This window comes from Neoarius graeffei, chromosome 23, assembly GCF_027579695.1.
Source record: "Neoarius graeffei isolate fNeoGra1 chromosome 23, fNeoGra1.pri, whole genome shotgun sequence".
In the NCBI taxonomy this organism is placed as follows: Eukaryota; Metazoa; Chordata; class Actinopteri; order Siluriformes; family Ariidae; genus Neoarius; species Neoarius graeffei.
The window spans coordinates 49,735,996-49,754,171 of record NC_083591.1 but is presented as its reverse complement, the minus strand read 5'-3'; the positions used below and the strand labels follow the sequence as shown (position 1 = coordinate 49,754,171).

The window sequence follows — 18,176 nt, the reverse complement described above, 5'->3', positions numbered from 1 at the left end:
AACGATTAGCGTGCACACAGCAACACCAATACACGATTCACGTGCACACAGCAACGCCAATACACGGATACGCTCGGCTCCGCAGGCATCCTGCGCTCCAAATCACTCCGCCCTGAACAGCGAGTGCCCTCTGGAGGGTGCACACTCCGGCCCTGCGCAGCTCACAGAGTGCGCGAGTGTAGTGCACAAGCTGTGATTCGGGACTGAGCCGCTGTGTGTGTGATCTCAGTGCATGTCGGGTATGTGCGTCACTTACCACTTGCAAGTGGAAGGATGGCAAGCCTAAAGACAATCAACTACACAATGGGCAGTATTTGCATCAGTATTTGCAGTATTTTCATACTTTTATACTCTTTAATGAAAGGTGATACAAGGCGGAAGTCCGCGCCGTTTTTCAGCAGTCGCGTCACATGACCAACGCCAGCGAATCAGGAAGGTGGATGTCACAGTGACATTGTCCAATGAGACGCCAGCTAGAGCTCAGCACAGCGTATCCACGTATTCTCAATGTTTACACAGCACCGGACCAGACACAATCTGGATTGAATACGTGGACGCTGGCGGATTCCCGTTTCCCGGCGTTTTAATGTAAACGGACAGTGCATCCGCGAAGAAAACGAGACAGATACGGTCTAATGTAAACTTGGCCTTAGGCTACATCCACACGACAACGGCAACGAGATGTTATTAAAAAAAAAATATCGCGTCCACATGGGCAACGGATCAGTAAAATATCAGGTACATATGGCAACGCAACGCTTGCTGAAAACGATGCAATACACATGCCACACCTCTAGGTGCGCTGTAAGACGGTCCCTTCGGAGACACCAGAACAATAGAAGTAAGGACGCATGCGCATAAACTATTATGCGCGAGACTTCATATTAGCCACAAAGTCATAAAAATCTGTTCGTAAAATTACATTATAATGACCAAATGCAATGAAAAGTATTTTTCCAGTCTCACCTGTGAAAGGTAATCCCATGTGATCTCGTTTGGACGGCAAACCTGTTGGTACAGTTAAACGCAGCACATGAATGAGGCATCTTTATTCTCCGCTTTGACCCATCCAATATGGCGGCGAGGATGACGTATGATTCTACGCGGAAGGCGGCGTCTTTAATGGTCCGGAATAAATTGAATGCTACATGTTGAGGGATTAATTTGTTCTTCTACGCCCTTTTTGAGGAATGTATTGTAGGACTTAAACCAACATCTGAAGAGGTGAGATCGCTCCTTTTTTTTCCCTATTTTTGCTGGCGGGATTGACTCTGCCCTAACACACTCTCTGCACCATTACACAATAAATATTCACAGTGAAAATATTTTGTAAGCGCATTTCATGAACCAAGTTATAGGATTTGTTGACAACTCGCATCGAGTTCGTTACACTTCTACCTGGCGTGAAGCACGTGGTTGTGACGTCATCGTAAACAAATCCGTTCTACTCATCCAGACGACTTCGCAACGGCGCCGTTGCCAGATCTTTCCACTCTGGAACCCGTTCTCAAAAGATTTCGTTTTGGGGCACCCAAAACGCCGGTGCCGTGTGGACGCCAGGCTGAAACAATTTTATCGGATTCACCCGAATCCGTTGCCGTGTGGACAGGGCCTAAATCCTCAGGTCTTTGGATTGTGGGAGAAAACCAAAGCACCCAGAGAGAGATCTACATTTTCTTCCACACCCTGCCAGTCAAAAGTTAATAATTCGTGGACTAGTTTCTTGCCTTCTTAATGCATTTGAGGTCAAACTGTTAATAAAAATACAGTAGCTGAGGTAATCTGTATTATATCAAGAACCGCTCAACTTGGTAAAGAGAAATGACATCCATCATTCTTCTAAGACATGACATGTCTTAATAAAAATAAAGCTATTTAATTAGAAGGGGGTGTCTAAACTTTAGACTGGCACTTTTGACAGTCTCTGTGAATTATGTGCTTCCAAAGGGAAAGAACAACTGTAACCAAACTTTGTATAAAAAGTGAGTCAATATTGTACATATTCGATTAAAAAAAAAAAAAAAATCCAGTCCAGAGTTACAGGTCAAGATCAGTCGATGGGAACATCGAATCCCAAATTTATAGAAGTAGTTTCAAAGTAAAAATAATTGGCCATTAAAAACAAGTTAAAAAAAAACCCACTATGGTTGTAAACTGTACTGATCAGAGAGAACTTAAAAGATCCCAAAATGACACTGAAACAGATCTCACTCTTCAGATTTACGTTTACATTTTTTTGACCTGGAAATTAGCTCCACCCCCAACAGAAGAGACGCACAGCCACACCCTATTTTCATCAAAGGCCACCTACAATGCATAAATAGTTGTGTCTGTTCTCCTTTAAAAAAAATAAAATAAAATTTCAGACACAAAAAGCACAATAATAAATAAATACATATGCAAGGGTTAAAATTCTTTTATTACTTCTCAAACTGAGAAACAAAAGTAAACCTAACAAATCAGAACAGGAGTTTGTACAGGCAGTGGAACCGGAGGCAGCCAGCACTGCTATACAACCCCGAAACAGAGCGGCGGGACATCATCAAGCAGAGATGCTGAGGATGCCTTCGTCTCCCATCAGCTGAACAGTACGGCATCCACACGGAGGCTGAAACCGTATCTGAGGTGTCAGGGAGCTGAACAAATGGCAAAGACAGCAGTGATATATAAAGTGTAAATATGAGACTTCAATGATTTAAAACAGACAGAAACGGGGCAAACGGATGGCAGAACAGTCACATTACAGGACGAGGGGGAAAAAAAAAAAAAAAAAAGTCTTATCTGTGAACAGAAAAGTTGTCTAAAATCCATTTCGCCCTCTAGGTGATTTTTTTTTTTTTTTTATTTTGTGGGAAAGGTTTATTTTACTAATAAACACAGGCCAGTTTCACAATCTAAATCAAGGGTTTGGAGAAACTGCTTTTGGAGTTGTTCACCATTTTATAAAAAGGTGTTCGGTGTGAAAGTTTAGGCAGTAAAATTACGAAGTGATGTTCCTTAATCTGCTGGAAACCACTGTGACGATGATCAAGCCTCGGGGGGGACAAAACAGTGACAGACCATGAAGATGAAGACGCAAATCAAGCGTACTGGAATTAAACAAGTCACCAATCCATCATGCACAATGTCTTTAAAGGACTGTTCAGTTACAATGAAATATTTTTGATTTTGTGAACTGTTAAACATGAAGACGAATAAAATGATTATGGGAGTAACATTTGAAACAAGAACACCCTCAGACTTATGAGAAGAAAACGGGGACTGCATGTTGCAGCAGTGACATTCAGCACTTGTTTCGGGTCATGATGCGTTAATGAGATTGAAATAAGCCTCAAAATGATCAAACTGAGTCAAACCTAAAAAAAAAAAAAAAAAAAAAAAAAGTTTTTAGAAGCACAATGTCTTTAAAGAGACAAGTCCAGTCAAGCTTGGACTTGATCAGCTATATAACTTACAATCAATGAAACAGCCTTTAGCCAAAAAGGACTCTTCATGTAGCACTGCTGGCTTTCAGTTTGTAACTTAAGATTTCTCTTTTTTTTTTTTTAAAGTCTTTTTTTTTTTTTTTTTAAAGGAAAAATCTATTTACTTGTTCTTTTTTTCTTCCAAAGAAATATAAGTTCCATGATTCATATTGAGAATAGACAGTTTCTCACTGTCTCGGATTCAAAAGGCAGGACACACGCAGACTCTCCGCACATCATCTCCACGAGTACAGAGTACTCGAGTCACGCCGTCATGTTTCAGCTTACAAACACGAGTCTCTACTGACATTTACAACCTGGCAGCAAAGCACGAGTGGAAGCCCTTTAACCTTTTCATTTCTTCTTGGTTTATTTTTTTTTTTCTCCTCCCCCCCCCGCCCGCCATTCATCATCTTCAGTAACTGGTCAGGGTGACTGGATCCGGAGCCTATTGCTTTAATATACATCTCTGTTCTTGCACAATGATCAAACTTTATTTTTCTTAAAAGACACATACATGAAGTTTTGGGGAGGAAAATCAGAAGCCAGGTGATTGAGGAAAACCTGCTGTGATAGAAGCCGAAAGATTTTCTTCAGCACATTTTCCACGATTGAAGGCGAGACTCTGGAGCCTCTAGAGCTCTTCCATAATCCCACACTAATCTCAGAGGTTCTAGATCCGTTCCTAGAGCTCTTCCAGGATTCCAGGCGAGGCTCTTGAAGAGGACTGAGGTTTGTGATCGTTAGGAAAGCTCGGCTGAAGGTGGCACGTGGTCAGGTTATTATTTCCACGTGTTTGCAGTCTGGGAGATGGATCGGGAGGGGATCATGTCTAACAGGTACTCTCTCTGACGCTCCACCGCTGACGACGAAGACGACTTGTGCACAGGCAGGCTGGGGTTTACATAGGCCATAGTCACACCTGCAAACACACACACGAAGGGTGGGAGCATATTCATGGACACCTCAAAACACAACACTAGAACATAAAATAACTTGGCAAATTAAAAAAAAAATTAAATTAAAGAAGGGAAAAAAACCCAACTGGATTTTTTTTTTTTAAATTAAAAAAAGTACCCATGAACAAAGTTCAACCAAACTAATACAGGGTGTCTACAGGTTTGTCCAAGTTAAATTTAAGACTTAAGACTTTTTAAGACCATGTTCCAAAAAAAATTAAGACCAAATCTAAAGTCACGCAAAAACGTACTCTTTTGAAAAAAAAAAAAAAACTAAATAATTTAATTAGTGCTGTCAAAAATGTCACGTTATTAACGCGTTAACTTGACTCAATTTTAACAGCGATAATTTTTTTTATTGCGAGATTAACGCTCTGTGACATGATGCCACGCCCCGCACAGCCAGAGTCCTCTGCCCTCCCCCGAAGAGCCACGGTGCTCGGCTTAAGTTTCGTTTTCCCATCGGCAGGTCCAGCCCCACTTTGCAGTGGCTGTGACAAGACATGTTATGCTCTGCAATAAAAAAAAAAAAAAAAATTGGTACAACCAGTGTTCGAACTATGCCGATATTTTCGGGGGGTCCCTTTATTCCCTTGGGGGGGGGGGGGGGGGGGGGGGGGGGGTGTGCTTGCGCTTGTCTCAGAGCGCAGCTCTCCATCGCGCGCTCACTTCGGATATGCAAATGCTTCCCGTTACACATGATTACTATGTCAATAAACATCATTTTGCCAATATTTTAGAGACCCCCCAACATTTCCCAAATCATGTTTTCAAGGGATCTCCTGTCTGTTTCAGGGGATCTCGGCTCCCCCGAGTACCCCCGTAGTTCGAACGGTGAGCAAGCCCATTCACTTTTTTATGCTGATAAGAGAATTACAATGGTTTTTCATGTGACAAAAATGTGCGATTAATCGCGAGTTAACTATGACAGTCGCGACAATAATCGCGATTAAATCTTTTAATCGCTTGACAGCACTAAATTTAATGCAACTTATTGTTCTTGTAAACATTCACCAGAAAACACTATTCTAGTAGAAGTACTTCATTTCTTTTCCTTGACAGGCATTCACACACTCAGAACACAATATAAGGATCGGATAAACTTGTAACTATGTGACAATCAGAATGCAGTCACAACGTTTGAATCCAAGGCCATCCTTAAAAAAAAAAAAAAAAAAAAAAAAAAAAATCAGTTTCCTGTCCACCGGGTGAGCAAAAAAAAAAAAAAAAAAAAAATCAGTTTCCTGTCCACCGGGTGAGCAAAAAAAAAAAAAAAAAAAAAACTTCAGTAGGGAGGGAAGGATTTTTTTTTTTAATGGATGGATAAGAAATCGCAATGCTGTGTTTGCTTTTTCTTTCAGTACTTTATTACAAAAGCAGACACATTTAATAAAATGACAGTTTAATCAACTGAAACTTGTACAAAAACTTTAAGTTAGCATTTTAAATGCTGACTGCAACATTTGCAAAACTTTTACAAAGGTACTTAAAATGTCCGACACGCGGACTTTTTGTAGTTCTAAATCGAGCGTTAGGCCTAGTTCGGATGAAATTACACTATTAAAATGATCAATGAATGATTTGTTTTTCTGAATCTTTACTATTTTGTTGTTCGCTAGAATACCATTTTGCGATTTCACACTTAAGCAAATGTTTGAAAACTCCGCATCTCCTTCCTTCATGGTGGCTGCCATTTTTTTGTGCCGCACGGCGCATGCGCAGAGCTGATTCAGTTCTATATTCTGCACGGAATGCAGGGCTTTCCACAAGCGCCAGCTGCCGGCCATACAGCCGACTACACAATTAAGTCCAGCCGGCTACTTTAATGACTTATTTTTGTAGCCCACAGGCTCTAAATATTAATTTTCGATTTTAATAAAATTAAATGTTTATCTAACAGACAGACAATAATGTCAAACTGAACTGCACTCATTTAAGTTGTGATTCGCGCTGTTTGTACCGATAATAACCACAAATTCCCCGCCGACTTCGTTGATCAAGGGAGAGTCAGGGAGCAGAGAGGGGCGGGGCTGCTCTCTCTCTCACATGATAGGACTTTACACAACAGATCAGGCACTGAGTGGTAGTCAAGCACGCGTGTGTCTAGCAACCGGTGGATTCGGAGCCTGCGCAGTATAATTGTGAGCATCAAAAACGATTAAACTTTTTCCCCCATCCAAAGGGTACCACATTTTAACGATATGACTGAGTAAAATCTCCATAAATTTAAGATTGAAAATTTAAGACCACGGGGTTTGAAATTTAAGACAATTTAAGACTTTTTAATGGCCTTATTTTAGGAAAATTAAATTTAAGACTTTTTAAGGACCCGCGGCCACCCTGTAATAATTAAGGGAAAGAAAAAGGCAAAAAAAAAAAAAAAAAAAAAGAGATAAACAAGAACCAGGTAGACAGAAACAGATAGAAAAAGACAGAATAAAATTAAAAGAAAAATACTAAAATGCAAAGAGATACAAAGGAAAAAGTAAGAAAAGAAAAAAAATGACAAACAGACCCATGAAAGACAGGCTATAACGTTAAAAATCTTGCTTTAGGAGTTCATGGGTACTTTAACACTGCACCACACACGATTCTACAGAACTGAGGAGAAACACCAACATTTAAACCCCACACCAGAGGAATGAGAGAGATGAACAGAAGATTACGCTGGAGCGCGCACGTGTGTGTTTGTCAGGATAAGAAGTGCTTTAATTGAGCTTCAAACCCACGACAAAAATCACAGAATCGGGGTCAAATCCATTTCATGTTGAGAAAAATGTTCCTGTACACACGACGCCCTTCTTTTCTACCATCTATTTAAATGAGAAATCCAAATCTGCCCTCGGCCTGGACCTGACCCCTGACCGTAGCAGAGTGCCACTGTGGCCAACAGGAGTGAGAGAGAAACAGAGGAAATGGTACAGAGACGGGGAGAGGAGTTCGAGGAAGCCGAAGAGGAGGCGGGCTTTTGCCTTTTTTTTTTGGTCGGACCCATACAGGGGGCTCACAATCTACCTGGTGTTGCGTTGTTCCGCTTCCTCCAGGTGGAGGAGGTCACTGTCTTAGAGGTCCTGCTGCTGGCACTGCTGCTGCTGACCTTTGACCCCTGAAGCACAGCATGCTTACCTGGCCTGCTGACCAGCGCGGCAGCTGCCACAGCGTTCTGGAGCTGAGAGGCCGGAGAGAAGGAGTGGGAGACACCACGCAGGCCCGCTGCTGACTGCTGAACACTGCGGGACAGCTGAGCAGAACTCTGACAGGCACACGCACCAAAAAAAAAGGAATAATACACTTTCCATTATTTTAGGTTTTTTTTTTTATCATCTCAAATGCTGTCATACACACTCCTCTTCTAGATTTTGGCCTTCTTAACATTTCATAAGAAAGTTCAGAGAAATAGACTTTAGTCAGTCAGTGTTAGCACTTGATGCTATCGTCCAGCTGATTTACAGTCAGTATTAAGTCCTCAAATCCCTGTGCCAGCATTGACAATCCGCTCACCATGATCCAGCTGTTTTACTGTCGGCATGTTCCCAGCTGTATTAAAAGTCAATATTTACACTCCTCGCTACTGTCCCCCAGTTTTACAGTACAAATGTTCCCTTTTTGTTATGGTTCAGCTGTTTTACAGTCAGTCAGTATCAAAAATAGCCTCTTCATCACCACCCAGCTGTCATAATCAACATCAACACTCCCATGCTATTATACAGCTGTTTTATTGTCAGTATTAACAAAGCCCTTTGATATTCAGCCGCTGTAGTCTATATGAGCATGTCCAAATATTGCCATTTTCCAGCTGTTTTACTCGATCAATAAATCCCCTTCATGATAGTCCAGCTGTTGTATAGTCAATATAGTCCCCTCACTATTACCCAGCTGTTTTACTGTCAGTACTGGCATGCTTTTTATTATTATCTAGGTGTCTCATGGACACATTTGGCATGCTGTCATTGTTCTTGCCCCCCCAAGTTTCACACCGTCAACATGTCCCCTTCAGTACTGTCCAGCTGTTTTAGTCTAAAGACACACTGTCTTCATTACCGTCCAGCTGTTTTACGATCAGTATCGGCATGTCCTTCTTGCCATTATCTAGCGGTTTCCCAGTCAGTACTGGTACATCCTCATCATTATTCTTCATCTGTATCCTACAATCCCTTAACTATTATCCACCAATTATACAGTCGGAGTGGGTGATCTTCAGTATTGTCCCACTGCTTAATAGTCAGTAGTCGTTTCAGAACCACCACGGCTCACCTGTGTTATAGGGGAATGGTGGCGGCTGATCGGCTGGCTAGTTCGACTGTGCTGCTGGAGCGAGGAAGAGGAGCGCTGCTTGATCTGCTGAGAGACAATCACCTGCTGCTCCGACTTCACCACATGGCTCGAGGATGAAGAGGAGGAAGGTGAATGCGGGATTGGAGAGGATGCCTGCTGGAGGATCCTCTGCTCGATCTCCTGCTCCTGCTGCAGGGCCTTGACGAAGGCTGCCTTCAGTCGATTGGTGTGCTCGGCCTTCAGGGCCGCCTTCTGATTGGTGGACATGCACTGTTCGCACATGATGGCACCACTCTTCTCCTTACGCCAGCGGCAGGTGAAGTCCGTCTTACACTGAGTGCATGTAAACGGCTCCGCGGAAACGGAAGCCTGAGAACCTCCTTGCTTACCTGAGGAATGGAGGAGAAAAGGATGAAAGAAGAAACGAAGACAAATAGTCAGTCATTTGCTTCGCGCTACAGAAGTGTACTCATGAATATGGTAATGCACGTTTGTGATAACATCCAACAATGATTCTATACACCAGTTCATGGTTCCAGTGCTAGCTTTCATGTTGCAGACAAACATCACATCAAAATCTATGATTTGCATTTCAACAAAAAGGGAATAGCTGATGTTTTATTGACATGGCTGATTGAATACCTCTCCCCAGGGCGTCCAGTAGGCACTGCACAACCTCCTCCAGGCCCACCAGGTAGATGAACTCGTTATTGGCTGCCGAGGGCAGGAAATTGAATTCAGGGGCAGGGGGTTTGGGAGGAGGAATCTCCAGCAAAGTCTTCTCCAGCTGCTTCCGCAGTGCCAGCTTAGCCGCCGCCTGTCGGCTGGCAGGAGATTCGTTGGCATTTGCCAGGGCACTCTGAGCACCCCCAGAGGATGTCTTCAGGTTGGTGGTGGACTGTAGGGCATGGAAGTCAAAAGTAAAGTAGAAAAAGCAAAGTTATTAGAATAGATCCTGGATGGTGCAGCATCAGGGATCCAAAACTCAATTTATTTATTCCATTTAGTGATCCGAGGTACAAGACAAGCACACCAACTATGAAATGGAAAATAAAGTATCTAAAGTAAACCGATTGCTCAAGGCCCATTAGCTTTTGAGGGAATAATCAAATATCGAAACCTGAAAGAGAAAAAAAAAAAAAAAATGGAGAGACACTTGTTTGTGTAAGGAGAAACTCACCGGACTGACATTGACGAGCAGGTTGGCATTTGATACACTGGCCACGCGAATGAGGTTGGGCTGGATGATTTTCTGGCCCTGAACACTGGGCACGGAGGCTCTCGGGGCCAGCAGCAGGGGTGGTGGACCTGAGCTGGAGTACTGCTGTTGCTGCTGCCGCAGACTCACTATCTGCTGTGGCGTCACAGAGATCGGCTGGAGGGGTGTAAACGACACAGAGACACTCAGCGTATTCAGTTTTAATACATTTTCCTAAATTGTGAGGACAAATAATATTTATCCGAGTGCCGTTAAGATAAAGGATTTAAAAAAAAAAAAAAAAAAAAAAAAAAATTATTTGAACACTTACACTGGTGAAGAATTTGACTTTGGAAAGGGTCACAAGTGTACAAGCGAATAAAACCCTTCAGAGTCACTATTTTCTGTTTATTTCCATTTTGTCTCTCAAAGCGCTCATGAGCCAAAATGGTTTACTGGTTCTCTGAAGGAGCACCAGCTCGAGCACCTCGCCATTTAGGAAAAGAAGGGGAAGGCGCTCAAGTTGAGAAATGGGTGCTGTGGTGGAAGTTGTGGCACAAACTGGGGACTCACCTGAGCTCCTCTGACCAGTGGAGGCATGATGATTTGAGAGTTTTGCGAGCAGTGTTTGGACACCTGGCCTCCACGCACCAGAGGAGGAGGGATGACTCCCGCTGAACTCCGGCTGGACAGAACCTGCTGAGGATCAGAGCATTTCAAGTACAGTGGTGCCTGAAAGTTTGTGAACCCTTTAGAATTTTCTATATTTCTGCATAAATATGACCTAAAACATCAGATTTTCACACAAGTCCTAAAAGTAGATGAAGAGAACCCAGTTAAACAAATGAGACTAAAATATTATACTTGGTCATTTATTTATTGAGGAAAATGATCCAATATTACATATCTGTGAGTGGCAAAAGTATGTGAACCTTTGCTTTCAGTATCTGGTGTGACCCCCTTATGCAGCAATAACTGCAACTAAACGTTTGCGGTAACTGTTGATCAGTCCTGCACACCGGCTTGGAGGAATTTTAGCCCATTCCTCCGTACAGAACAGCTTCAACTCTGTGATGTTGGTGGGTTTCCTCACACGAACTGCTCGCTTCAGGTCCTTCCACAACATTTCGATTGGATTAAGGTCAGGACTTTGACTTGGCCATTCCAAAACATTAACTTTATTCTTCTTTAACCATTCTTTGGTAGAACGACTTGTGTGCTTCGGGTCGTTGTCTTGCTGCATGACCCACCTTCTCTTGAGATTCAGTTCATGGACCGATGTCCTGACATTTTCCTTTAGATTTCGCTAGTATAATTCAGAATTCATGGTAAGCCGTCCTGGCCCAGATGCAGCAAAACAGGTCCAAACCATGATACTACCACCACCATGTTTCACAGATGGGATAAGGTTCTTATGCTGGAATGCAGTGTTTTCCTTTCTCCAAATATAACGCTTCTCATTTAAACCAAAAAGTTCTTTTTTGGTCTCATCCGTCCACAAAACATTTTTCTAATAGCCTTCTGGCTTGTCCATGTGATCTTCAGCAAACTGCAGACGAGCAGCAATGTTCTTTTTGGAGAGCAGTGGCTTTCTCCTTGCAACCCTGCCATGCACACCATTGTTGTTCAGTGTTCTCCTGATGGTGGACTCATGAACATTAACATTAGCCAATGTGAGAGAGGCCTTCAGTTGCTTAGAAGTTACCCTGGGGTCCTTTGTGACCTCGCCGACTATTACACGCCTTGTTCTTGGAGTGATCTTTGTTGGTCAACCACTCCTGGGGAGGGTAACAATGGCCTTGAATTTCCTCCATTTGTACACAATCTGTCTGACTGTGGATTGATGGAGTCCAAACTCTTTAGAGATGGTTTTGTAACCTCTTCCAGCCTGATGAGCAACAACGCTTTTTCTGAGGTCCTCAGAAATCTCCTTTGTTCGTGCCATGATACACTTCCACAAACGTGTTGTGAAGATCAGACTTTGATAGATCCCTGTTCTTTAAATAAAACAGGGTGCCCACTCACACCTGATTGTCATCCTATTGATTGAAAACACCTGACTAATTTCACCTTCAAATTCACTGCTAATCCTAGAGGTTCACATACTTTTGCCACTCACAGATATGTAATATTGGATCATTTTCCTCAGTAAATAAATGGCCAAGTATAATATTTTTGTCTCATTTGTTTAACTGGGTTCTCTTTATCTACTTTTAGGACTTGTGTGAAAACCTGATGATGTTTTAGACTTACAGGCTGAGTTCCTTTGTTGGTCCCTGAGCCTCTCACCAGAGGAGGGGGCGTGGCCACAGAGCCTGAACCTAAGGGCTGAGGAGAGAATAAAAGAAAGAATCAATAGACCTTTTCAAACTTGTCAATTTTTACAGTTTATATTTTGTCTTACTGATGTGCAAAAAGTTCTGGTACTTTGTCTAGTGAAGAAACGCCTAAAGAGCACGGATACTGAGGACATGCACGAGTGTACGCATTTTTTGCTTTGTGTTTCAGAAAAAAGGCCTATTGTATGGAGTGTGCACACACGTGTGCGTTACCTTCTGTACATTGGTTTCCTTGTGTATTTGGCTCTGTCGGAGTTTCTTTAACAATACCAGCCTAGCCTCTTCTAGCCTCAGCTCCTCCTTCAGTTGCTTTATAATGCGAACTCGCTCTTCAGGACTGCTCCTCTACAGGCACGTGCACACACAGCACAGAGGGTTGAGTAGATTTGTACATCATCATGACCCAAAAAAATAGGTGCAGCATCATTAACAATATTGTGTACCATCAGCTGATCAAATAAATACGCTTATAGCAATATATGATGCATGTAATGGTTCTAACCATGAGCAGGTCTGTGTCGAGGTCTTTGAAGTGACTCCCACCATTCATCTGTGGGCTGGATGGCTCATTATCAGACAGAACGATGATCTCGTCTGGCGACGGAGGCCGCTTCTCTTTCTTAACATCGCTGCCAAAAAATAAAAAAGGTAACTCGGCAGGAAATGCACAATATGCTTATACAGTTTTCCTTGATAAATAAGCTCCAACCTTAAATCTACTGAACTTGTGGCACTAGATAGGTTTCTGAGCATTATTTCCACCTGTATATACACAGTAGGCAGAACTGTATAATGCCACGCAACTGATCGGTGCAAACGAAACCAAAGTTTAACTCTTCTGCATACTTTTATGACCTTTCTCCACTAGAGGGAAACACACACTTTTCTAAATCCTCCTCATATTTTGGAAACTTGTGATCCAAAGTCAAGTTTTATGTGGTGAACCTTACAACCGGATGTTACTCAGACATATTAGTCAGTTTTTATACTCATTTCACGCTGCATGAAAATGGTGTTCAACATGAATGAAATACAATCAGCCAGACAGGTCTGGAAATGAATCAAGATCTACAAAAGAAAAAAAAAGTAATAATAAAAATTCTCTCTAAGAGGACTATAGTGTTTGCTTGACTGGTGGTGATCATCTTAAAATGTGCCAGTACTAGCATACAGAGCTGTGCGGTTTTATCTGTGTGGACTCGTGAAACTGCTTAGAGGTGATGAGCTATTCAATGGGGTACAGTCAAAACTTAAAACATCATGGAGGAACATTAGGGGTTCACAAAAAAAAAAAAACACACTAGAAAGAAATTGCTGCTAATGTTGTTGAAATAGAGAAAGTGTTCGACTTGATGCTGAGAAAATATTCACCTGTACACACTAGATTAAAACAACACTCTACAAGCAATCCTAGAACAGACTCAGAACAGGGACTGATCAAACAATACTTAATCATCATATGAGCTATAACTTGGCAAGAAGAAGCGCACGGTATCTGTGGATTATAACAAACGTATATACACAGCAGGCCATGGACTCACAACATGACACTTTACTGGACATCTCATTCCTTAATAGGCAACTAACTCCGTGCACGTCGTGAGCGTGGTCACATTTCCTGTGTAGGCCGCACACGTTCTTGCTCTCGGGAGAGCCTCAGAGGTGCCTGCAAGATATTTATGACCAGACACCTGGAAAAACTTGATGAAACTGTTTAATAAAGTTTTTCACTTGCACACACTAGAGTGATCTGGTTACGTGTGGGGAGGGAGGGGAGGGGAGGGTACAGCACTGCACCGGCGCCGGTGTTGAAAAGCATCGTTCTTGTTCTTTGCCTCAGAGATGCTCCTCTTTCGAGACACCCACTTCCTGTACATTAATCACTCTACTAAACAAGTCATGTGACCGACAGCAGTTTGCCTCATTGCGTCATGTGACCCTCCCCCTCCTCCCGCCCTGCTCCTTCCAAAGTGGAAACCATGGCAACCAGCCGGCTGGAACCGGTTTGTGACACATGGCCTTCATTTTGTGAAGTGCAGTAGGGTTCAGGTGCCGGAGAAAATGGAGCTGCCGCCTCACAAACTTCTGCCACGCGCACGCGCGCACACATGCACTCCCTCCCTCACTCACACACACTTCCTGTGTCAAACTATCAGTTTTCTCACTCTCCATAAGTATTAATAGATCACCTAACAGATACCGTTGGTTAGGAGATTTTAAAAAAATTTATATTAGGCTTACTACTCCACATCTAATCTAAAAATTGTTCAACTGATGGAGGTAGGACCATCCAGATTCGGGCATTGATTTTATGAATGACACCAGGACAGTGAAACAAAGCTAAATATCCCAGGGTAATATCCCTCTACACTCAGAGATAATGGCCTTGAAAACAAAACCATTTAAAGAGGGGGGAAAAAAAAAAATCTGCTCATGTTTCTTTATATCTTAAGTGTACTTGGAGTGGGGTTTGGTGACTTTAAAAAAAAAAACCTACAATACTTGGCATTCCTACAATGCATGATACGTGAAACAATATATACAGTTGCGTTTATTAGTTTACATACACTCATCATGGACATGAACGTCATGGCAATATTAGGCTTTCAAGGATTTCTTTTTCCTGGGAAAGATTGTACAACCTCGAATAGGAAAAAGTAAGAATTTGGTGCACAAGTTTTAATTTAGAGTTTTCTGAATTCAACACAGGATCAAAACTACACATCCACCCACAGATTATTAACTCAAATGGTGATGAAAGTTCCAAAATGTCTTAACTTGCCAAGGCTAAGGCCTCTCAACTTCCTGTTAGTGCTCATGATTGACTGGTAGCTTCTCTGTGCCAATATAATAAGGGTTTGTTTGACAAGTAATTGGGAGGCGTAACCGCTTTGCCAAGGTGTGGAAGACGACTAAAACTGTCACTCTCAGCTGAGAAGAAATTGGTTCGGATGGTCAGGAACAACCAAAGAACCACCAAGGCACAGGGCTGTCATAAACCAGAAGCTGCTGGAACACCAGCGTCACTGTCTACGTTCAAGAGGGTTTTACATCTTCATGGACTGACAGGTTGCCATCCAAGAAAGAAGCCCTGCTCTAAAAATCGACAGCTTCAAAAGTCGACGAAAAAAAGTTTGCACCTGAGGGCGTCGTGGCTCAGGTGGATAAGGCGCCATCCCATAAATCCGGGGACCCCGGGTTCGATTCCGACCCGAGGTCATTTCCCGATCCCTCCCCGTCTCTCTCTCCCGCTCATTTCCTGTCTCTACACCGTTCTATCCAATAAAGGTGAAAAAAGCCCAAAAAAAATCTTTAAAAAAAAAAAAAGTTTGCACCTGACCATGTGACCAAAGAAAAAGCCTAATTCTGGGTGAACGTTTTATGGTCAGCGGATAAAATATTGTCAAGTCATTTTATTTATATAGCACATTTAAATACAACAGAGTTGGCCCCAAAGTGCTTCACAACATAACACAAAGATTTGGAACAACATTTACAGGGAAACAGAATAAATAAAGAAATTGGACTAGATTGAAACAAGCTAGCAAAAAAAAAAAAAAAAGTTGAAAAATAGCATAAATGTAAAATATAAGGATAAATGAACAAAATTTATAAAAGTAATTAAAATAATTAAAAAAAAGGGGTTGACTTGACGTCACTAATTAAAATTGAAAATAAAATCCAAGTTAAAGGGGGCGTCGTGGATAAGGCGCCATACCATAAATCTGGGGACCCGGGTTCAATTCCGGCCCGAGGTCGTTTCCCAATCCCTCCCCATCTCTCTCTCCCACTCATTTCCTGTCTCTACACTGTCCTATCCAATAAAGGTGAAAAAAGCCCCAAAAAATCTTAAAAAAAAAAAATCCAAGTTAAAAATGAAAATAGAATTTACTACCTCAGATTGTGCCAAAAGCAAGGGAGAAAAAAAAAATGCATCTTTAAATTGGATTTAAAACAAAAATCACTGGTGGGAGAGGATCTGACATATATAGGAAGGCTGTTCCAGAGCTTAGGGGCAGCAACAGAAAAGGTTGTTGTACACTGTTGTATGTAGAAAATATTGTAGCCAAACAACTCGATGACCAGAAGCATGTTTGGAGGAGTAAAGGTGAGGCATTCAACCCCAAAACACACCATACCAACCACTAAGAAACTGTTAAGCATGGTTAAATCAAAGTGGATGAAATAACACACAAATAAATAAATAAATAAATAAATAAATAAATAAGGAGAACTACCTCAAAATTCAGCATAACCTCAAACCAAACCATCAGTTAGACAGTTGAAACTTAGGCACATTTGGGTGTTCCAATGACCCCAAACGCATCAACGCAGGTCATGGAATGGATAGAGCAGGCTAGTTAAGCTTTTGGAATGGCCTTTCCAAAGTCCTGATCTCAACCCTATCGAAAATACGCAGGCTGTGCTTAAAAAGTCAGGTCCGTGTCAGGAAAGATAAACTTAATTGAACTATCAATTCCGCCAAGATGAGTGGTCAAATACCCAACCAGAATCCTGCCTGATGGCAACCAAAAGCATCTGATCAAGGTGAAATGTTCTAAAGGACATTTAACCAAATATTAGGTGTGCTGAATGCATAATTTTGATCCTGTGTTGAGTTCAGAAAACCCAAAATAAATTATAAACTTGTGCATCAAATTCTTGGGGATTCCCCCCTATTAAAGATGTATACTGTACAATCATTCATTCTTCAACAAGGGGTGACCCCACTCTGTTCAAATAAATCATCGAACTCCCCGACATCCATGTCCATGAGTGTAGGTAAACTTCAACTGCTTAACAAACCTCCAGCAAAAGAGCAGTGTTGAATTTTAAAAAACACCCCACTACAAAACCTTGTCTGCAATGTCATTATTTGAAGGAAAGAGACAGCAGCTACAGAATACAAACGTACAAAAACATTTACATATCATGCATGCAAAATGGTTTCTCTAAACAAATTTATTAATTTACACCCAAAAAAAAAAAAAAAAAAGCAGCAGCACTCCTGATTTTGACTCAATGAAACCGAAAACGAGAGAGAGACTTTGATGACCTATATATACGCACCACGGCACTGGTGGATTTTCAAAGGAGAAACCTATAACCATTGCCATGATGAATCTCTCAAAAATACATTTTTATGAAAATGTATAGAAAAAAAAAAAAGTCTTCAGTGTCAGACTAGATACTGAATGTCTGTCTGTAGCTACTGTAAAGCAAGTGGCAATAGGAACCTTTTTGCATCACGGATGCCGCAAAGCTTTAAATTGTGTCATTCATTAAATAATACTACAATCATTGGCAAATCACGGTGTTATTAGCCTTGACAGTGCACCACTGTGCTTTTTACGGGAGAATGGTGCGTTTTCGTTTGGCCTTTAAAGACATTTAAAAAAAAAAAAAGTTTAATCTACATAAAACTAGTGTCGATTCAAGAATAAATAACATTTACAGAATACACTGGGGGCGGCACGGTGGTGTAGTGGTTAGCGCTGTCGCCTCACAGCAAGAAGGTCCGGGTTTGAGCCCAGCGGCTGGCGAGGGTCTTTGTGTGGAGTTTGCATGTTCTTCCCGTGTCTGCGTGGGTTTCCTCCGGGTGCTCCGGTTTCCCCCACAGTCCAAAGACATGCAGGTTAGGTTAACTGGTGGCTCTAAATTGACCGTAGGTGTGAACGTGAGTGTGAATGGTTGTTTGTCTCTGTGTTAGCCCTGCAATAACCTGGCGACTTGTCCAGGGTGTACCCCACCTCTCACCCATAGTCAGCTGGGATAGGCTCCAGCTTGCCTGCGACGCTCTAGAACAGGATAAGCGGCTAGAGATAATGGATGGATGGAATATTTTGTTAATTTTGCATGATGCTGCGATGAGCTTTTACTTTAAGAGTCTTTTTTTTTTTTTTTTTTAAAACATTGCTTGATGCAATACACCAAATTCACA

General features: G+C 41.9%; 1 protein-coding gene across 5 annotated transcripts in view; it reads right to left on the bottom strand.

The window, feature by feature from the left end:
- Positions 1–2,400: 2,400 nt before the first annotated feature.
- The window catches only part of LOC132871817 (transcriptional repressor p66-alpha-like), a 55,667-nt gene continuing 39,891 nt past the window's right edge, over positions 2,401–18,176 (bottom strand). For 2 of the 5 annotated variants that reach the window (XM_060906339.1, XM_060906342.1), the window contains exons 3-12: positions 12,738–12,864; positions 12,449–12,580; positions 12,150–12,224; positions 10,470–10,595; positions 9,879–10,073; positions 9,341–9,596; positions 8,678–9,087; positions 7,439–7,676; positions 3,590–4,386; positions 2,401–2,636 (exon numbers count right to left, since the gene is read on the bottom strand). In XM_060906339.1, the coding sequence (XP_060762322.1) occupies positions 4,247–4,386; positions 7,439–7,676; positions 8,678–9,087; positions 9,341–9,596; positions 9,879–10,073; positions 10,470–10,595; positions 12,150–12,224; positions 12,449–12,580; positions 12,738–12,864 (1,699 nt within the window). In that variant the 3' untranslated portion in view covers positions 2,401–2,636; positions 3,590–4,246. The remainder of the gene's footprint in view (positions 2,637–3,589; positions 4,387–7,438; positions 7,677–8,677; positions 9,088–9,340; positions 9,597–9,878; positions 10,074–10,469; positions 10,596–12,149; positions 12,225–12,448; positions 12,581–12,737; positions 12,865–18,176) is intronic. The other 3 variants (XM_060906341.1, XM_060906344.1, XM_060906343.1) reach the window with 3 other exon arrangements.